The sequence below is a fragment of the Dendropsophus ebraccatus genome, chromosome 12, assembly GCF_027789765.1.
Source record: "Dendropsophus ebraccatus isolate aDenEbr1 chromosome 12, aDenEbr1.pat, whole genome shotgun sequence".
Lineage (NCBI taxonomy): Eukaryota > Metazoa > Chordata > Amphibia > Anura > Hylidae > Dendropsophus > Dendropsophus ebraccatus.
Genome location: NC_091465.1, coordinates 9,435,874 through 9,458,892, shown reverse-complemented (window position 1 = coordinate 9,458,892; position 23,019 = coordinate 9,435,874). Strand labels below are relative to the sequence as shown.

Sequence of the window (23,019 nt, the reverse complement as noted above, 5' to 3'; positions counted from 1 at the left end):
TGCTCTGGAACTCCCTCTTCCTCCTTCCTTTCAGGGACACTCAATGTAAACAATGTCCCTGACCGGCTGTCTCTGCACTCTGTAATGCTGGGAAGGGTCAGCAATTTGACCTCAGAGGGGGACAGCTGGCATTACAGAGTGCAGAGAAAGCTGGTCAGGGACATTGTTTACATTGAGTGTCCCTGAAAGGAAGGAGGAAGAGGGAGTTCCAGAGCAGAACAAAGAGAACAGCTTAGACACAGTTTTTTTGGACATGAGACATGAGTGTCACTGAGGGCAGGGGGGGGAGAGGGAGTTCAGAGTGAGACAGAACAGCTTAGACAGCGTTAGGCTAATAAAATAATAAAAAGTATTGAACAGATGCTGTATTTGTGCTGTATGCTGTATTTTCTGAACCATGATCCATAGTTTTAATTGGCACTTCGGTTTAGATGGGATTTTTTTGATCACTTTTTATTATTTTTACTTAGGATATACTCTAGTGTTTGACATTTCTTTTCGTTTACCATGCAGGATCAATAACATTATTTTTTAACCCCTTCATGGCCAAAGGTCATTGATGCACGGATGTCCTCTGCGCTTTCTAAGAGCCATAACACTTTTATTTTTAACCTATGGGGCTGGTTGGGGCTTCATTTTTGTGCCATGATCTATAGTTTTTATTGGTATCATATTGGTGTAAAATAAAATTTTTGATTGCTTTTTATTTTTTAATAATATACAGTATAATAAAAAAAAAACAGCAATCCTGGTGGTTTCTTTTCCTCTTTTCATTTACGTTGTTCACCGCGTGGAAACAATATTCTTATATTTTATTAGACTGGACAGGCAGGCAGAATCTATGAGAAAATTGCCGATCCAATTTCTCCATCTGTTAGAGAAAGCGATCGGGACCCCCACAGCGATCAGTCAGTGACAGTTACTTCTCCTGTCACTGACTCCTTTAAATGACAGGATCAATGAAGATCCCAGCATTTAAGGGGTTAATGGCAGACAGCTGTGTGATTGCTCCTGCCTGTCATTGTTCCCGGCTCCTGGGGCACTTAAACAGCCCTGCACACATTAAAGACCCACCACCACTGTCTATGTTCAAAATGGTTTCTAATCCGCGGATTCTGATCTTCTATTCCACAGTTCTGAGATGATTGACCGGATTGTGAGTCATGGTAATAATTCTTTGGATGATTTTATCCTGTTAGGATTTTCACAAGGACATTTATTTTCACTTTTAATCGCAGTAACCTACATGATGACAATTTTTGGGAATTTCACTGTGTTTAGCATCATCCAGGTGGACATCCACCTCAAGACACCCATGTATTTCTTCTTGAGTTGCCTCTCCTTATTAGACATCTGTTTCTCTACGGTCACTCTCCCGGCTATGCTGGTCAATGCCATCATTGGGAACAGGAGGATATCCTTCCATAGATGTTTCACACAATTATATTTCTTTGTTTGTCTTGGTGCATCTGAAAGTCTTCTCCTGGCTGCCATGGCTTATGACCGATATATAGCCATATGTAACCCTCTCCGGTACCCCGCCATTATGAATAAGTGGTTATGTTCAGGCCTAGTTGGCGGATGCCTGGTCTGTGGGTTGGTGAATGCCGTGTTTCACACCATGATGACCATGAAGCTGACCTTCTGTGGAGATCATCACATCAACCATTTCTTCTGTGACGTCCTTCCAATGTTGGAAGCTGCTTGTAGCGACATCCAGAGTAGCCAGGCCTGGTTACATGTGGTCACCATATTTCTGGGGATGTCTCCTTTTCTGCTTGTAATGAATTCTTACATACGTATCATCTCCACCATCCTGAAAATCCGCTCCTCGGAAGGAAGACAGAAGGTCTTCTCCACATGCTCCTCACATCTCATGGTTGTCACTATTTTCTACACTACGGGAATTTTCAACTACAATGGTTCTAGCTCTTTTATCCTTTTCCGAGTGTCATCTGTCCTCTTCGGTATACTGTCCCCAGTGTTAAATCCTTTTATCTACAGTTTGAGAAACAAAGATGTGAAGAAAGCCTTGAAGAAAGCAATGACCAGAACATAAATGGTGTTGTTCATGGTGAGGGTTTTCTTGTGATCTTTTTTTTTTTTTACATTGGTAATATGGGAAAAAAGTCATACTCACCTTCCTGGTCCTCTGCTGCTGCCATGTCAATGCTTCCTGGTCATGTGATTGCTCTAGCCAGTCACTGTCTGTAGTGGGTCACATTGCATTGTTATGTTAGGGATTTAAGCCATGTATATTTGTCAAATAACTATAGGAGGATTATATGTCGGTGAATGGTATATTGGGGGTTTTTGGGGGGATGTTTGGGCCTATAGATATACACAAAACTGTATATGTAATTATATAGTTACAGCTATTTATAGTTACTCACTGTCCTATCCTCAGTGTTCTTTTCTGTATGGAGTCTTATGGACTCTTTTGTATGCACTTTTTTTATCAGATCATTTTTATTAATTTTTTTCAGTGAACGAAAAATAGTAAAACAGAATCACGTGCTACGCAGGGCAAAGACAAATGTTATAAAATGACAATATATTGTAATAAAACAGTTGCATATTCTCATTCTAAATCGTCCACTTTTTGTTTTCTTTTGCTTTATTGTGAAACAATAACTAAAACATAGTAATAACACATAAAAACACTGCAAAAAACACCGCACTGTCCAGCCATGTGTAGAAATACCAGGTACTATACTAATAAAATATGCATGGTCCCAGACAAACCCTTGGCACCCCATACACTAAAGATGCCAATTATGAGAATATTCAGCGCTCCAGTCCGCTGTCCTATTATACTCCTAGCTGCTATAAACTATTAAGAAACACGACCCCCACCGTGCTCTGGGATCTCCTTTGGCTGGAACGTCACAACCCGTTTGATGGACTGCCCAAAAATGCCTTCAGTCGGGAGTCCCATAGCCTGTGACGCGCTGCTTCGAACCCATACTTACTGTAAGTTCACTCACAAGACTCCATTGTCAAATGGTCATCTGACTTAATAGGCCCAGAATAGTTACTGTATTTGAATTGGAGTCTACAAGTCCACTACAAGAAAAGCATTGACTAACATCATCGTTTAAAGGATTCACCTCAATGGAAAGCCATCTCCTGATTAGATTATAGCACCACTCTTCAGATCCTATTACACGGGGCTCATTTGCTCCTAGTTCTCTGCTCACTGCCGCTGCCACTATACGCTGCGGCAGCAAGCGGGTGAGTACGGGGGGGGGGGGGGGGTAACTGTGGGGGGCTGCATGGGTGATCGCTAGATCGTCCAGGCAGCCCGAGGAGCATAGCGGCAGATGTTGGAAGACAAATGACAGCAATGATTAGCCGACATCGTTCATGTCAGCTGATCGTTGCCTTCTATTACACGGGACGATTATCGAGCGAATACGGCCGATAATAGTTCTGTGTAATAGGGCCTTTAGTCAACTTTCACAACTTTCCAAGGAGGTGGAGGATGAAAGAAGTAACATGCTCTAACCTCCCCTGCTCCAGCGCTGGGGCCGGTATCACACAGATCCAGTCCACCAGTCCCGGACGCTTCTGGGTCTGAGTGAGGATCTGGTATGAGACGTGCCAGGCCTGCTCAGCCAGTCAGCGGCTATAGTGGGGTCCTGCCTATTTAATGTGCATAACTCTAAGTCCCACCCCAGACTTGTGTTCCATTGTGGCCTGCTGCTAGAGACAGAATTCCGTTAACAACAGGCAGCAGTTTGTAGGGAAGTGAGACACCGAGTAGTCATGATTTTATGGCTTATTTTCAGGGATAAGACTCATTTGTGGCAAGTGAAGTAATTTACAAACATGTTACAGATTATATAAGCAATCAAATGATTGAGTTGTTGTTTGAGATGACCGGATAAACAATATAAGCATGCCCTGCACATAGAGATGGATCCAAGCCTGGTCCCCCCTTTATCAAGTTGTATCCCTAGAAAAGCATATGGATAGGGGTGGTAATAATGCGAGGACTTCTTGAAAATTTATTTCCAAATTGTAAACTGTCTTCTATTTATTGATGTAAATATCAGTTCTATAATTCCAGACAATAATTAACAGTTATATATAAACCTCGACTTGTACTATAGCGATAATTGTTCTTAATGACTTCCGGCTCTCATGAGGACATGAAGTCTCTGTGGATGTCGTCTATGTACCGTCCTCCGCGGCGGCTCCAGAGGGGGTTTTGTAACTGATTAAATACGAGGAGGTTTCCATACAACAAAGACTCCATGCTGGAAGCACAATCCTCCGTGTCAGGTCTCTCTCCTTTAAAATAAAACAATGATTTTATCCTATTTTATTCTCACCACCACTGAACATAATGGGCAATATCACCACTTCTGAAAGTGAAAACCACCAGATCTAATCCAGGGAAGAAGCAGCAGCAACCTGGTAAGGGACAGGGCCAACAACAAAAAAATATAAAACCATAGAAGATTGTTGTCAGAAAAAGGCCCCTGGTTCATCTAGTCTGCTCGTGTTTCCCTTCTTATTATCTTAGGATAGATATATGTATATACCAGGCAGGTTTACATTCAGTTATTGTAGACTTACCAGCCACATCTGATGAAAGCCAAATATCTACTACTCTTTCAGTAAAGTGATATTTTCTCTACCATTTTTGTAGCCATCCTTGGGCCCTGTTCTATTTTCTCAATATATTTTTGTACATGAGGTCTTCAGAACTGGACACAATATTCCAGATGTGATGTCACTATGTCTCTATACAGCATGATCAAAATGTCCCTCTTCACACTGGTTATACCTCTAGCTATACAGCCCAGCATACCATTATATATATATATATATATATATATATATATATATACAGCCCAGCATACCATTATATATACAGCCCAGCATACCATTATATATATACAGCCCAGCATACCATTATATATATACAGCCCAGCATACTATTATATATATATATATATACAGCCCAGCATACCATTATATATATACAGCCCAGCATATAATTTGCACTGTCAGAAATCACAGTCCTTAAATCCTTCTCTGCTAAGTCTTTGCCAACATGGAACTGGCAGAAAAACACCTACAGCAGACCGCTCCACCATATCTTCTTACAAAATGTTGGACATAGAACAAACACAATTATTAAAAAAAAACATTTCAAAACCACACTAGTATATATATTTTAGTCCTCACCCCGGGTTGGGTTATAAAGACATTGCTCCCTTACATTGCTCCCAACCATTTCAGAAACTTCTATTGGGAAAACCTTCCATATGAGAAGCCATCATGGAGGCCCAATGTCTGCCCAAGCTGTTTTACATTATTTCTAACCAACCGATTCTAATCTTTTTTTCCATAGTTTCGGGATGATTGACTGGATGGCCATTCATAATAATAATTCTTTGGATGATTTCATCCTTTTAGGATTTTCTAAAGGACAAATTATATTTTCGCTTTTAATCTCAGTAATTTACATGATGACCATTGTTGGGAATTTCACAGTATTTACCATTATCCAGGTGGACAGTAACCTAAGGACTCCCATGTATTTCTTCTTGAGCTGTCTATCTCTCATAGATGTCTGCTATTCTACGGTCACCCTCCCGGCTATGCTGGTCATTGCTGTTTCTGGGGACAGGAGGATATCTTTCCATAGATGTTTCACACAGCTCTATTTCTTTGTGTCTTTTGGAGGGTCTGAAAGTCTTCTCCTGGCCACCATGGCTTATGACCGCTATGTAGCCATATGTAACCCTCTCCATTACCACTCAGTTATGAATAAGAAGTTCTGCTCAGGTGTTGTTGCTGGATGCTTGGTCTTTGGGTTGGTAAATTCTGTGTTTCTCACCTTGACCACCATGAAACTGACCTTCTGTGGAGATCATCACATCAACCATTTCTTCTGTGACGTCCCTGTGATGTTAGAAGCAGCTTGTAGTGACATCCAGAGCAGCCAAGTGTGGTTACACGTTATCACCGTATTTCTTGGGATGTCTCCTTTTATCATTGTGATGAATTCCTACATACGTATCATCTCCATTATTCTACGAATACGTTCCTCAGAAGGAAGGCAGAAGGTCTTCTCCACATGTTCCTCACATCTCATAGTTGTCACTGTTTTCTACATAACTGCTATGTTTAACTACAATGGACCTATTTCTGGAGATTCCTTCCTAATTGTCCGTGTATCATCTGTTCTTTATAGTGTTGTCCCTCCTTTGGTAAATCCAATAATCTATAGCCTAAGAAATAAAGATGTGAAGACAGCCTTGAAGAAAGTACTTTAGACAATGACTAAATAGTGCTGGACCCAACTGGCTAAAATATAGACTTGTCACCATAACCAAACTGGTTTCATGCCAGGGAAGTCTACAGCTGATAACATTAGGAGACTTCATCTAAATTTGCAGGCTCCCGGGGAGGGTGGGGAGGGTGCCCCTGCTATTATCTTACTTGATGCTGCCAAAGCTTTTGAGTGGAGATACTTGTGGTGTGTTCTCTCCAGAATGGGGTTTGGCCCTAAATATTTAAGTTGGGTTTGTCTATTGTACACCATGCCCATGGCCCGGCTCTGTGTCAATGGCTTACTCTCAGAGGCATTCCCACTAGCCAGGGGCACAAGGCAGGCATGCCCTCTGTCACCATTTCTGTTTGCCCTGGCCATTGAGCCGTTGGCGGCAATGGTAAGGACTTCCCCTTCTATTGTGGGATTCTCACATGTTCTATTAGAAGACCGTATTGGATTATGTGCAGACGATATGTTATTATTTGTAGGCAACGTGGAGAGATCCCTTAAGACTATTATGGATATGCTTGAAGGGTTTGGACAAATTTCTTGGCTCCTTATAAATTGGGACAAATCAGTACTCTTGCCATTGGACCCCCTTCCTGATCTGCCTTTAGTGCATATGCATTGCATTCTGGGGGTACAGCAATTCAAATATTTAGGGATTCGCATACATCCAAATTTATCTAAATATTTGGTGCTGAATCTGACAGGCGAAGGTGAAGGTACGAAGAAAACTTCCTCTCTCTATGGTTGGCAGGGCAAACCTGGCTAAAATGATCCTCATGCCACAGTTTCTGTATGCACTACATAATGCACCAGTTTGGGTACCCAAAATATAATTTAAAAGAATCCAATCTCTTTAGGGAACTCATATGGGATGGTCGTTCTGCTAGGATAACGTTAGATACGCTACAGAGAGGAAAGGATGATGGAGGGCTGGCAGTTCCAAATCCGTATCTATATTATTTAGTGGCTCAGTTTCAACAAATGAGGGGATGGGGTGAGCTGGACAGACTGGGGGCAAATGGTCGGTTACTTCAATGCATGTCGGGTGGTGTGCTCCCCATTTATCTTCTGGAAATTGTGGCACAAACCAGACCGCCAGATGTTCCAATAATCACTCCTATGCTGAGGAAAGTATGGGAGACGGTTAAAACATATATTGGCTGTACTGGATACACTGAATATACACCTCTGTGGAATAATCCAGGTCTGCACTATTTTGCTACAGTACACTTGAGGGGGGTAGAAAGTGGAAAGGTAGGGGTGTATGCAGGATATCCCAACTCTATAGAGAAGACATTTTTAAATCTTTTGCTATGCTCCAAACTCATTTTATCATATCACATTTGTTTTGAAATTCACCCAAACTTTTAACTTGTCTAAATTAGAATTTTAGGGGATTAATTTCAGGCCAAACATAAGTATGTGCAGGACAGGGGCGCCTGTCAAAGACCTTGTCAGAGTCCCTGCTCCTGTACACTATACACCATATGACTCACAGCTTAGATAAAAAAATTTTTGAGACGAGCACAGAGTGCCTGTGTATGGCTGCCCAGTGGTAAAAACATCACCGATTACCCTCTATGTTCACTGGGAGCATCGACTGAGTGCTGAGGTCGAATCTGAATTAGTCATTAAACTCAAAATAAATGTATTGTCAAATGTGGTGAAATCTATTCTAAAGAAATTCTGGAAAATTCACAAATTTTTACTGTCCACATAATACATAGCGTTCTCGAGTCTGCCACTCTCCACTCTGCATCAAAGGGGGAGAAAAGAACTAGAGACATTTATCTAAATTATCTATGGGGAAGATTTATCAAACTGGTGTAAAGTAGAATTGCATTAATGGCCCCCGGCAACCAATCAGATTCCACTTTTCATTCCTCACAGACACTTTGAGAAATGAAAGACGGAATCTGATTGGTTGCTAGGGGCAACTGGGCCAATTCTACTTCGCACCAGTTTGATAAATCTCCCCTATATGACTAGTGAGACAGAGACTGTGGATGTAATAATGGGACAATGTGATATATATATATTTTTTTTGTAAATTCATTTTCTCTAATTTCAGATAATAAGTAATCATCTAAATATAAATCTAGATTTGTACTCTAGAAATAATTGACACTAATAATGTGTGTTCCCATAAGGATGGGGATGTCGTCTACGTATCTTCCTCCGTGGCTGCTCCACAAGGGGTTTATTGACTCAATAAATATAAGAGGGTTCAGCTAGCACCATGCCTTGAAAACACAATCCATCTAGGCCATTCATCTTAAGGGAAAATTAAAAGAAAAAAAAAAACCTGGAAGTTTGTTTTATGTTACCATTATTGATTGCAAGAAAGAAGCATCAGCAACAACCTGGTAATAGGAATATATCATGGATAAAAATATTGGAATTTATTTTAATGAATAAATAATTAAAACATTTTTTGTTTTCTTTTAAAAATATTTTCTGATTAAAAGATTTTTTCCGATTATCTCTTTGCACATCTAGTTACTGCCTACAGTAAAGCCATGCTGGTTTGGATTAATCAAGTTGTTGATTTCATTATCTTCTCTTTTAGAACAGTAACATATTTTTGTTATAACTACAGATGTCAAGCTAACCGGCCTGTAGTTACTGGGCTCTTCTCTACTCCCCTTCTTGTGAATGGCTATAACATTGGCCGTTCTCCAATCATCAGGAACATCTCCTGTTAGCAGGGATTGGTTATACAGCTTCATCAGGGGGGCAGAAATCACAGATCCGAGTTCTTTAATACCTTTGGAGTGGACTCCATTTGAAAAAGTTTTTATTCTCCTCCATAACAGATTTGGCCACTTTTCATTCTTTTTTAAAGGTTTTAGCAGCATTTATAATCATTTATAAAATTCCCATATTAACACCCATACTTGCCCGCCACCCGCCCAAACCATTTGGGCTTCGAAATAATCTTGGACAAGTTTTTTAGTGCTCAATAACAATAATGTGTATATAGAAATATAGAATGTACCCATCAATCCATACCACTAATCTATCCCCTCCCTTGGATGAACTAGATGGACATGTGCCTTTTTTTTAAACTATGTAACACTTCTACTGGGCAAACATTCTACAATGGAAACCATCATGAAGACCCCACTCCTGCTCCACCCAGCCCACTTTGTATATGGTTTCTAGTCAACTGATTCTAATCTTTCTTTCCAAAGTTGTATGATGGATGACCAGATGGCAGCTCATAATAATAATAACTCTTTGGATTATTTTATCCTCCTAGGATTTCCACAAGGACAGACTATATTCTTATTTTAAATTGCAGTAACCTATGTGATGATCCTTATTGGAAATTTTGCTGTGTTTAGCATCATCCTGGTGGACAGAAGTCTTCAAACTCCTATGTATTTCTTCTTGAGCTGTCTCTCCTTATGTGATGTCTGTTTTTCTTCGGTCACCCTCCCGGCTATACTGGTCATTGCTATAACCGGGAACAGGAGGATATCCTTCCATAGATGTTTCACACAGCTTTATTTCTTTGCATCCTTTGGAGGGTTTGAAAGTCTTCTTCTGGCAGCCATGGCTTATGACCGCTATGTAGCCATATGTAACCCGCTCCGGTACCATGTAGTTATGAATAAAAAGTTCTGCTCAGGCTTTGTTGCCGGATGCTTGGTCTGTGGGTTGGTGAATGCCATCTTCCATAACTTAATGACCATGAAGTTGACCTACTGTGGAGATCATCATATCAAACATTTCTTCTGTGATGTCCTCCCAATGTTGGAAGCAGCTTGTAGTGACATCCAGAGTAGCCAACTCTTAATGCATGTGATCACCATATTTTTAGGGATGTCTCCTTTTCTACTTGTCATGAATTCCTATATACGTATCATCTCCACCATCCTTAAAATCCGTTCTTCAGAAGGAAGACAGAAGGTCTTCTCCACATGTTCCTCACATCTTATAGTTGTCGCCATTTTCTATATTACCGGCATGTTTAACTACAATAGTCCTATTTCTGGAGATTCCTTCATCATTCTCCGTGTGTCATCTTTTCTATATAGTGTTGCCCCTCCATTGGTGAATCCTATCATCTACACCCTGAAAAATAAAGATGTGAAGACAGCCTTGAAGAAAGCGCTTGAGATTCCCAAACATTCCTCTGTTCAGGTGGTTAAATAGATAGTTCTGGACCCATCCAGCCAAAATATTGACTTATTATAGTCTAGAAATATTGCAACCACCAACCATTTATATACAATGGAATCTCTTTGGGATGACCATAAAAACTGCAATAAATGACGTTTTAAGAGTGCCAATCTTTTGGGGGGCCAAAACACACAGGATATCAGGAAATTAAAGGGGCTATTCAGCGCTACAAAAACATGGCCACTCTCTTCCAGAGACAGCACCACTCTTCTCTCCGGGTCAAGTGCGGTTTGCAATTAAGCTCCATTCATTTCAACGGAACTGGGTTACAAAACCTGCACCCAACCTGGAGACAAGAGCGGTGCTGTCTCTGGAAGAAAGTGGCCATGATAACCCCTTGTGCTGTGTTACACAGCCTGATATCCTGGGTAAGCGAGCACCCATCTGCTCGAATGACGCTCCCTTATACAGCCTATTACATGGCTCGATTATCATGCAGCAAGGGCTTGTTAGTCATATCCCTTGCTTTAAGGCTAGGTTCACACTATGTAACTGTGCGGCTGTATTTTTTATGCGGCTGTAAATGTGCGGATGAAACTCCGGCCGTGGGAAAAAATAGACATGCGGCTCAAAACATACGGTCATTTAATTGGAAATCTGGTTCAACTAAAAATAACAAATAAAATTTTAAGAAAGTGATGCAAACACCTCTGGATGCATCTGGGAAAGCAGGGAAACAGTTTACATGAATTGCTATTACCGGGGTTTGCGATCCTCTGCACTAATGCCGATGCCTCTCATGGTTAATATATTAAAATAATAAAACACATTTTCGTTGTAATAAAGTCCCTTTCGTTGTTCAATAATTAAATTTAAACTAATCCATCATTTTGCAATTAAATATACTTTTAAAATAAATATATATATATATAAATAAATGTATATTTATATATATATTTATTTTTTGACAGTATATTTAATTGCACAATGATGGATTTGTTAGAATTAAATTATTGAACAACGAAACTGAATTTATTTCATCGAAAATGTGTTTTATTAATTAAATATTAATTAGTACAGGAAGCTCCATAAGCCGTTAATTCATATTGCCGGCAATAGAGCTTTCTGTACTAATCATCACTTTACTTTAATGAAAACATCAAATGTTTCTTCTAATTATGTTATCACAATAGCATTATTAGAAGAAACATTTAGAATTATATGTGCGCTCAGCTGATTGGCTGATCGGCTGAGCGCACATATAATTAGCGGGTCCGCAGCACAGTGACTTCATTGTGCTGCGGACCAGCGAAGAGGACACATCGGGGTGAGTATAGAGCTCTCCCCACCCCCTCCCCAGCACTGCACCCCCCCCCAGCAAGGAAGGGGGGTCAGTTAACCCCTTCCTTGCTGGGATGGGTGCAGTCTGACATCAGTCTGGCCCCCAAGGGGTTAAGGGGGATGCAATACATCCTCCCTTAACCCCTTGGGGGCCAGACTGTAAGCAGCGATCTGTAAAGATGCTGCATACTGTAGGGTGCACAACACCGCTCACAATGATGGGTGTTGTGCTCCTGTTTGTGTGTTTTTTGTGTGTTTCTCCCTTTTTGTTTTTCAGATATCGGTATCCTGGGGATTACGTCGGATTCCGTGGACTACGTCGATGACCAGTGTTTTTTTATTTTATTTTTTTAATAAAATGATCAATGAGGGGTGTGGGGGTGTTTTTATTTGAATAAAAAATTTTTTTAACTTGTGTCTTGTCTTTATTTCTTTACTTTATAGACTTAGTAGTGGAAGCCGTCTAATAGACGGAATCCATTACTAAGTTGGGGCCTAGTGTTAGGCGGTATAAAATGGCTAACACTAACCCCCCATTATTACCCCAGTACCCAATGCCACCAGGGGTACTGGGAAGAGCCCAAAATTGGCGCTCCTGGACCGGGCGGCAGCAGGCTGGTAAGATTTAGGCTGGGGAGGGCCTAAACCAATGGCTCTTCCCACCCTGGTGTTACCAGGCTGCTGTCGTTTGGTTTTTAACCCGGCTGGTTATAAAAATAGGGGTACCCTATGCGTGTTTTTTTAAAATAAATAAATAATTTAAAAAAACGCATAGGGTCCCCCCTATTTTTATAACCAGCCGGGTTAAAAACCAAACGACAGCAGCCTGGTAAGACCAGGGTGGGAAGAGCCATTGGTTTAGGCCCTCCCCAGCCTAAATCTTACCAGCCTGCTGCCGCCCCAGTCCAGGAGCGCCAATTTTGACGCTCCGGGACCACTGGCACCCGGCTCTTCCCAGTACCCCTGGTGGCATTGGGTACTGGGGTAATAATAGGGGGTTAGTGTTAGCCATTTTATACCGGCTAACACTAGGCCCCAACTTAGTAATGGATTCCGTCTATTAGACGGCTTCCACTACTAAGTCTATAAAGTAAAGAAATAAAGACAAGACACAAGTTAAAAAATTTTTTTATTCAAATAAAAACACCCCCACACCCCTCATTGACCATTTTATTTTAAAAATTCAAAGAACAACCGCTGGTCATCGACGTAGTCCACGGAATCCGACGTAATCCCCAGGATACCGATATCTGAAAAACAAAAAGGGAGAAACACACAAAAAACACACAAACAGGAGCACAACACCCATCATTGTGAGCGGTGTTGTGCTCCTTACAGTATGCAGCATCTTTACAGATCGCTGCTTACAGTCTGGCCCCCAAGGGGTTAAGGGAGGATGTATTGCATCCCCCTTAACCCCTTGGGGGCCAAAATGATGTCAGACTGCACCCATCCCAGCAAGGAAGGGGTTAACTGACCCACCCTTCCTTGCTGGGAGGGGTGCAGTGCTGGGGAGGGGGTGGGGAGAGCTCTATACTCACCCTGATGTTGTCTCTTCGCTGGTCCGCAGCACAATGAAGTCACTGTGCTGCGGACCCGCTAATTATATGTGCGCTCAGCCGATCAGCCAATCAGCTGAGCGCACATATAATTCTAAATGTTTCTTCTAATAATGCTATTGTGATAACATAATTAGAAGAAACATTTGATGTTTTCATTAAAGTAAAGTGATGATTAGTACAGAAAGCTCTATTGCCGGCAATATGAATTAACGGCTTATGGAGCTTCCTGTACTAATTAATATTTAATTAATAAAACACATTTTCGATGAAATAAATTCAGTTTCGTTGTTCAATAATTTAATTCTAACTAATCCATCATTGTGCAATTAAATATACTGTCAAAAAATAAATATATATATAAATATACATTTATTTATATATATATTTATTTTAACAGTATATTTAATTGCAAAATGATGGATTCGTTAGAATTAAATTATTGAACAACGAAAGGGACTTTATTACAAAGAAAATGTGTTTTATTAATTTAATATATTAACTATTAGAGGCATCGGCATTCGGCATCATTGCTGGCTATTTTTGAAGTACTCCGTACGGACCGCCTGTCAATCCACGGCCGCATGTCCAGCCGCAAACAATGGTCTTGTTCATTTTTTACGGGTCCGTTTACGATCGGGCCGTAGATTCATACATAGTGTGCACTGTGCAGCCGTATATCCTATACTTTCCAGCGTACGCATGAACCACCAAAAATACCGCCGCACAATTACAGCCGCAAATACAGCCGCACAGTTACATAGTCTGAACCTGGCCTCAAGGTGTAAAATAATAACGCTGTACTCACCTGCCCACACTCCTCACGGGGCAGTTTCTGCCATGAGGCCAAATAAGTTTATTGCTCAGGCAGCAGATTTGTGGGGTCTCTGAAGGGCGGCATGTAGAATGGAGTGGTCATAAATCCTACCATTTGCTACACACCACTGACTTCATTGACCCCATTAACTGATAGCTGGACACAGACGCAAAATGCATGGAAGTCAGGACGCAAACACTGTGCAGGTATCATTATGTGCTTCATACATCACTACACTACAATGATCACTTCCCCTTTATATGGAGCACAAGGTGTAATGGTAGTATGACCATGAATAAGATCACCAGGAGTGTCACAATGTATTGGCTATTGTATATGTCAGGGGCTTTGATTCTTGGAGAAGCAATAAGGTTTGAAGAATTGGTTACACGCTGGTGGAATTGGAAACTTTGAAACTTTTCCTGTCCTGTCCTCAGCAAGGATGGAAGGTAGATGCCTGACCAGGGTGATTTATGGGGGAGCTGGATTGTGTACGCATTTATTATTATATGCTGGCAGTTTTTAACACACACTTTACTTACTTGTAATGTAAGTAAGTGGGGGGGGGGGCATATTAGGTTTCGCCTCAGACAGCAGAGAATGGCCCTGATTCCCCAGGTGTCCTTAAGCCTTGTCTGTGGGATTGCCCAGACACTGTATCCAAAGCCTACACTTCTGGTCCAGTCTCTGAAGTGAGAACGGACTGAGAACAGACAGCGCCACGGCCAGTGATTGACTGAGCGGCCAGTCACTTCAGAGATGGGTTCAGAAGTGGCTGAGGGAGAAATTACAGAAAAAATGCAGGAGGACGCCGGGATCCTATGTACGTCTTTATTATTTTCTTTACTCTTGCATCGGCTGAGAGTAAATTTTGTAAGACATCGATCAGTCTATGTTCGGTTCCTCTGCTGATCGCTGTCTTTATTAAATTGAGCAATGTTAGCTTGATTCGGAGGATAATTGCTGTATTAGGTTCAAATTTCTCCTGGTGCCTTCTTTTTAATGAAATTATTATTCTGGAGAAGTTTTGTCAAAGAGGTTGGGCCAAGAGCGTCCGTGCCCTAGGCCTGTGGTCTTCTCAGGTCTTCCTCCCCACCTTCTCTTGTTTGGTGACGTCCCCCCGAAGGATTCTCCACTTCTGCACCGTCCTAGATCAGTCAGTGGGCCTGCACCGATTTGGCTCAGAGCAGCGCATGTGCTGAATTGGGTGGGAGCAGAAGAGGAGAATCCTGCCCAGGGGTGTTGCAAAAACAGAGGGAGCGAGCAGGAAGACCTGAGAGGTGTGGTAATGGGGAATAAAATAGCATTTTCAGCTAAAAGATGGGACCAGGAAATTTGAACCCCGCGACTTAATGAGAGCTCATGAACGGTACCAGTGGTTGGGAGGCGTTGTGAGCAGGTACAGATTCACTTTAATCAAGAACCTTTGACGTATCACAGGTTGTAGTGACCCTCCCGTCCTCTGTCACCCACAGACAGGGGAAAGAGTCCCAAGGTTGCGGTGTGTGCTGTGTCGGTGTAAGGCGAAAGATCATAGAGTCTCTTTACCATAAATAAGTTTGTCTTTACTAGAAAAGGTACTTGCTTGCAGTAGGTTACAAAATCATGACTTTTCTCTTGATAAAGCGCTAGATAACACACTTGATAACACTTCGTAGACAAATTTTGGACCATACAGCAACCGAATCTGCGACAGGAGTGTAGTATGAGATATAGTTGTGCCGACTGAGTAACTTGTGTAGTGATACAGAGTACAGTACAGAGAAGCAGAGAGGAGGATGTTGTGAGAGTCACAACCCAAGTAGTACTGTGCTCTGCCGGGATGTTGGAGGATGAGGTAGAATAGTGCTTAGAAGAAGAACACCTGTGCCCGAGTATTGACCTTTGATTAGTCTTCACACCACCTTATGGCCACTTGATTTGGCTGAACTTTGTTACCTGGGATGAGAGGAATGCTGAGGGTTCCCTGCTGACAACCGTGCTGCGAGATAGAGTTCCTAGGCTTACTGCATCTTTGCTCTTTCTGGATCAGTTCCTAGCCTCTGTGGCTTTTGTGGATACTGTCCTGCTCTGTGACTCTCCTAGTACACGGCGTGGGTTGAGGTTGTCTCTGACTTGTCCTCCCTTAAAAGAGGTTTAACACTGCATAGTGTTGTGTAGCATCACTGAGAAGGAACTGTTAGCTGTGTCCTGTCTTGCTTCCTACCTATACGGGGCTCTAGCTAAGACTGACCTACTCTTCCTGTCTCCCACGTGACTTCCTTCCTCCGGGGCATCTAAAGTGCGCTGTGAGTGGGTAAAGAGTGCACACAGAAGAAGTAAAGAGAGAGGTGATAGGAGAGAAGAAGAACAGATTCCTATTAGTATGTAGATATATGTGACATACAAATAAACAATAACCCTTTTTACACTTCAGCTGTGCAGCTTCCGAACATACATATCTAATACAGCGACATCTAGTGACGAAACTTTATCACTACTTTCATCACCACATAAGTACAATAAGTACAGGCTTTTACGAAGGGTGTATATATTAGTAACACCCGTGGTAGGACACCACAGGTGTTCATAGTAAACTCCTGTCATATTTTTTAAGGAAATACAATCTAGTGGCCTCTATTGCCTTCCTCTTGCATTCCCTGAGTGTGTTCCTTAGACTAAGCAATAGCTCTTCACTAGAGATAAGCAAACTCATTTTTAGCAAATCAGATTGTTCTAAAATTCTGAATCAAATGTTCTGAAATTCACCCAAAATTTTAATTTGTCTAAATAAAAATGTTGGGCGATTAATATAAGGCCAAACACAAGTATGTGCATTTGTGTGCATCCGTATTGATCCGTTTTTCCATTGACTTCCATTATAAAAAAAATGGATCAAAACGCATCCGTTTTTTTTTTAACGTACACAAAAACGTAGCTGACCTTGCTTTTGTGTGCGTTAAAAAACGAATGTGTTTGATCCTTTTTTTTTATAATGGAAGTCAATGGAAAAAAGGATCAAACAGATGCACACAAATGCATCAGTTTCTCTCATCTGTTTTTTGCAAAAAATGGATTGCGAAAACGTAACAAAGCAAATGTAATTCCAATTTGTTTAATCTCTTCAGTTCATCAATGTAACTTTTTTTCTTTTATTTCACATCGTAAGTAATAATCTAAATATAAATCTAGACTTGTATTATAGAAATAATTGATGCTAATGATCTGTGCTCCCATAAGGATAAGGGTGTCGTCTATGTATCTTCCTCCGTGGCTGTTCCACAAGGGGTTTATTCACTCAATAAATCTAAGAGGGTTCAGCTAGCACAACGCCTTGAAGCAAAAAACAAAATCCATCTGGGCCTTTCATTTTATGTCTGTTTTTATTTTTACCAAATCAGATACAAAAAATAAATAAATTACTTTTTACTATTATTGAGTACAAGAAAGAACCCGGTAAGTTGAATATGTAAAAGATAAAATGCCTTAATGAAATATATATATATATATATATAAAAAATGATTATAACATAAACATTTAAAATTAAATTTAATAATTATAAATTAAAACAAATCTAAAACTTTTTTTTCTCTGATTATCTATTTGAACGAGCCAATGTAATGGTTGAAAAAATTACAGTTCATCATAAGTGTATAGACTCATAGGTAAGGGAGTTTGACAGATCTAAGGGGAACCTTAAAGTTCGAAACTGAAAATAGTTTTCCCCCCAAATTTTTTTTTCTTCAAAATTTTCTCAACATAGAAAACACTCTTCATATAAGAGCATTGCACCATCACTGGGTTTTTATACTAAAGTGCATTGGAAATCCACAAGTACTGTCACATATGAACTTTTTTTTTTTTTTTTAAAGTGAAATGTCAGAAGCTCCATTGATGTTCTGAGACTAGAGAATTTTCCACAATGGACACTTATCACCTATCCACAGGGCTCTTGACTACCACTCCATTCGTTGGCTATGGCAATGCTGAAGCAGAAGACTAAGGTACTCAGATCCTGACTGGTGATCATTGTGGCAAAAACCCAATGTTAAACGCTTTTATATTCCCCACACAGGGCCAAGCTACATATGGCCTTAAGGTACAGATCTTAATTTTTGCTAATAGAAGATCGTAGAAACATAGAAGATTGTTGGCAGAACAACCATGGTTCATCTAGTCTGCCCTTATATTATATTCTAGACGATACAGATTTAGAACCCTAGGTCTTTCCTGATATGTTTTATGCCTGACACCCTCAACCATTTTTGTAACTTGTCTTTGGATCTGTCCTTTTATCAGTATCTTTGTATAGATGAGGTCTCCAGAACTGGACACAGTATTCTAGATGTGATGTCACTAGAGCTCTATACAGCAGATTCACAATCTCCTCTTCCTACTGGTTATACCTCTTGCTATACAGCCCAGCATACCATTATATTTACAGCCCAGCATACCATTATATATATGTATATATATATATATATATATATATATATAAAGCCCAGCATACCATTATATATACAGCCCAGCATACCATAATATATATATATACACAGCCCAGCATACCATTATATTTACAGCCCAGCATACCATTATATATATATATATATATATATATATATAAAGCCCAGCATACCATTATATATACAGCCCAGCATACCATAATATATATATACACAGCCCAGCATACCATTATATATATATATACAGCCCAGCATACCATTATATATACAGCCCAGCTTACCATTTTATATATACAGCCCAGCATACCATTATATATACAGCCCAGCATACCATAATATATATATACACAGCCCAGCATACCATTATATTTACAGCCCAGCATACCATTATATATATATATATATATATATATATATATATATAAAGCCCAGCATACCATTATATATACATACACAGCCCAGCATACCATTATATATATATATATATATACAGCCCAGCATACCATTATATATACAGCCCAGCTTACCATTTTATATATACAGCCCAGCATACCATTATATATATATATATATATATATATATATAAAGCCCAGCATACCATTATATATACACAGCCCAGCATACCATTATATATTTACAGCTCAGGATACCATTATATATACAGCTCAGGATACCATTATATATACAGCCCAGCATAATATATATATATATATATATATATATATATATATATATATAAAATAATATACCATTATATATACAGCCCAGGATACCATTATATAAACAGCCCAGCATACAATAGGCCTTCCCTTCCGCTTGGTTGTACTGGTGACTCGTTTTAAGGTCAGAAACCCCTACCCCTAAATCCTTCTCTTCTGAAGTCTTCACTAACACAGAATTGCCAATATGATACCCGCATAGAGTATTCCTTCTCTCCAAGTGCATCACTTCAAATTTTTAAATAATTAATTTGACTACTTATCTGGTAAACCTAAATCATTCTCCATATTACTGACACCTTTATAGGGAACTGTATCAAAGGCTTTGCTGAAGGCCAGATAGGCGATATCTTTGCTGCAGACCAGATGCTGTATCGATGGCACTACCTTTACCAGCAGGTTAGTTTGACATGATCTGCCCTCAGTAATGCCATGCTGGTTTGGGTCTATAAAGCTGGGTCCAATTGTCTTCTTTTTCCCTCATTTTTACTACTACATATGTCAGCTGACTGTCCTGTAGTTACTGGGCTCTCCTCTACTACCCTGTTTGTGGGTAGGTATGACATTGGTCATTCTACAATTATCAGGAACATTTCCTGTTAAACTGGATTGATTATACAAATCCATGGGGGAGGGGGATCACAGATTGGAGATCTTTAAGAACTCTGGGGTGGACTCTGGGGGTCCATTGCTGAATCCTTACACCTGAAGGCAATTTTATATCCACCCATATTGTGATCTGATAATATTGAGCAAATGCACCTATTCACATGGTCAGGGACCACCATATCTCCATCGATAAGGGTATTTTCCCCATTCCGTATTTCGGGAATGCAGCAGTCTGGTTGTCTTTAGTATGACATTTTTGACACTTCACCCCTACTTCATCTGTATAAAGGTCACCACCACTTTTGTGACCCAAACCCTTTTAAACACTGGGAAACTATTCCACATCATGAAGACCCCGCTCCTGCTCCACCCAGCCCAGTTTGTATATGGTTTCTAGTCAACTGATTCTAATCTTATAAGATGGATGACCAGATGGCAGCTCATAATAATAACTCTTTGGATTATTTTATCCTCCTAGGATTTTCACAAGGACAGACTATATTCTTATTTTTAATTGCAGTAACCTATGTGATGATCCTTATTGGAAATTTTGCTGTGTTTAGCATCATCCTGGTGGACAGAAGTCTCCAAACTCCTATGTATTTCTTCTTGAGCTGTCTCTCCTTATGTGATGTCTGTTTTTCTTCGGTCACCCTCCCGGCTATACTGGTCATTGCTATAACCGGGAACAGGAGGATATCCTTCCATAGATGTTTTACACAGCTCTATTTCTTTGTCTTTTTTGGAGGATCTGAAGGTCTGATTCTGGCAGCCATGGCTTATGACCGATATGTAGCCATATGTAACCCACTCCGGTACCATGAAGTTATGAGTTGGAAGTTCTGCTCAGGCTTTGTTGCCGGATGCTTGGTCTGTGGGTTGGTGAATGCCATCTTCCATACCTTAATGACCATGAAGTTGACCTACTGTGGAGATCATCACATCAACCATTTCTTCTGTGATATTCTTCCAATGTTGGAAGCAGCTTGTAGTGACATCGAGAGCAGCCAAGTGTGGTTACACGTTATCACCATTTTTATAGGGATGTCTCCTTTTCTACTTGTCATGAATTCTTACATACGTATCATCTCCACCATCCTGAAAATCCGCTCATCGGATGGAAGGCAGAAGGTCTTCTCCACATGTTCCTCACATCTCATGGTTGTCACCGTTTTCTATACGACCTCTATTTTTACCTACAATGGACCTATTTCGGGAGATTCCTTCATCATTGTCCGTGTATCATCTTTTCTATATAGTGTTTCTCCTCCATTGGTGAATCCTATCATCTACACCCTGAGAAATAAAGATGTGAAGACAGCCTTGAAGAAAGCACTTGAGATGCCAAACCATTCCTCTTTTTAGGTAGTAAAATAGATAGTTCTGAACCCAACCAGCTAAAATGATTACTTATCATAGTCTACAAATATTACAACCACCAACATTTACAAAGAATGAAATCTCTTTGGGATGACCATATAAAACTGCAATGAATATGGTTATTAGAGAGGCAATCTATTGGCCAAATCACAGGAACGGAATAAACTTGGTGTAATGAACTTACTTTTCTATGCTACCTCAACATCGGTGGTGCAGGACCACAGCCAATGGGAGGAAAGCAACTTTAAATGTGCCCAAAATACTCATCTTATTAAGCAGCTTATCATGTTCCCTGAACTGGTCGCCCCCTACAATCACCATTCGCCTACAATCCCAAGCAATCACACCTGTAGATGACTGGTTCACCCACCTTCACCTGAATTATCCTATTTATAAAAGATGGCGGGACCACCATTGTAGAGATGAGGCAATTTAGCTCCTCTGCCTTTTGTCTCCATCCCTCTCCTCGTAGTCTGTATAGATATAGTATTTCTACAATATCTGATTTGGTCTATGTATGTACCCTAAGAATTGTAAAATAATATTTATTATACAATATCTCTTAAAGGAGTTGTCTGTCCAGGACCCCTTTTTGTGCAATGCCCGAGGAATTGGTGAAACAATAACACTGGGGACTGGGGCAATGGAATACAGGTGGCAGTGCTGACCCCCCCCCCCCCCCCGGGTATTCTGCAAAAAGAAGTCTTGCCGGACAACCCTTTCAAAGAAAATGGAATTATAATTTATAAAATATCCTCCATTCATTGTGGTAAATACATTTTCTTTAACTGTACACTATAAATAAGCTTCTATTAAAAAAATCTCATTTATAGCCTCATTTATAGAAATAATAGACCTTAATGAGTTACGGCTCCCATAAGGAGCTGAAGTCCCTATGGATGTCGTCTATGTACCTTTCCCCCATGGATGCTGCTACCTGAAAGGTATCGTGACTCAATAAATATGAGACTCACATAACACAAGGCAGAAAACACAACCCACTGGTGTCAGCCGTGTTGCAGGGAAAATGAAAAATGAAAATTAGAATTTTATTAAAAATGTTTGGTTCTATTTAATTGTTACTGACTCAAATTATGGCAAATTTTACATTTTGAGAGTTGAAACCACAAGAATTAATCCAAGAAAGAAACAACAGCCTGGTAAGATACATAAATTAAAAAGTAATATTTAAATCATTTCTTTTAATTGGTAAAAAATTATAAAAAGAAAACATAAGAACAAATCTGTAACTTTAATGTTTCAGCTCAATGTTTTCTTTAGCATGGACCCTGGATGATGGAACATGGAGTCCTTATGGGCTAGTATTATGGACCCATAGTCACTCCATGAACCATATAGTGTCTTGATGAGCAATGTTTATGTAGTAGAAAGTATGGATGTATGGATGTGTACTATAAGACCACAGAATCCTATAGGTGCAAGTTATCCGTGTGACTTCCATAGTGTGCAAGGGCCCACTGTCCTGCCCTCTACTTGCCTTTCTGGAGTGACCGGAAAAAAAAGCTAAATCTGTCTACAGGTCACAGTCCACAATTTTTTTTTACATTACATTGACTACTTTTGTGGTTCTAATTCTTTTGAATACTTGAAACTATCACATCAATAACCATCAAAAGACCTATTCTCTGCTGGAGCCTGCCCAGTTGTATGAGGTATTTAACCAACTGATGACACTCTTTTTACCCCACAGTTATGAGATG

The 23,019-nt window shown here is 40.2% G+C and overlaps 4 protein-coding genes across 4 annotated transcripts; all 4 read left to right on the top strand.

The window, feature by feature from the left end:
- Positions 1-1,141: 1,141 nt before the first annotated feature.
- On the top strand, positions 1,142-2,059 carry LOC138768614 (olfactory receptor 5V1-like). Its single transcript, XM_069946568.1, has one exon. It carries the CDS (start codon positions 1,142-1,144, stop codon positions 2,057-2,059), a length of 918 nt encoding a protein of 305 aa, XP_069802669.1.
- Positions 2,060-5,384: 3,325 nt separating this feature from the next.
- On the top strand, positions 5,385-6,293 carry LOC138768613 (olfactory receptor 5V1-like). The gene has a single exon (XM_069946567.1). It carries the CDS (start codon positions 5,385-5,387, stop codon positions 6,291-6,293), a length of 909 nt encoding a protein of 302 aa, XP_069802668.1.
- Positions 6,294-9,616: 3,323 nt separating this feature from the next.
- On the top strand, positions 9,617-18,077 carry LOC138769073 (olfactory receptor 5V1-like). The gene is made up of 2 exons (XM_069947274.1): positions 9,617-10,450; positions 17,999-18,077. Exons 1-2 carry the CDS (start codon positions 9,617-9,619, stop codon positions 17,999-18,001), a joined length of 837 nt encoding a protein of 278 aa, XP_069803375.1. The 3' UTR covers positions 18,002-18,077.
- A 2,261-nt stretch (positions 18,078-20,338) lies between these two features.
- On the top strand, positions 20,339-21,283 carry LOC138768612 (olfactory receptor 5V1-like). Its single transcript, XM_069946564.1, has one exon. It carries the CDS (start codon positions 20,339-20,341, stop codon positions 21,281-21,283), a length of 945 nt encoding a protein of 314 aa, XP_069802665.1.
- Positions 21,284-23,019: the final 1,736 nt, after the last annotated feature.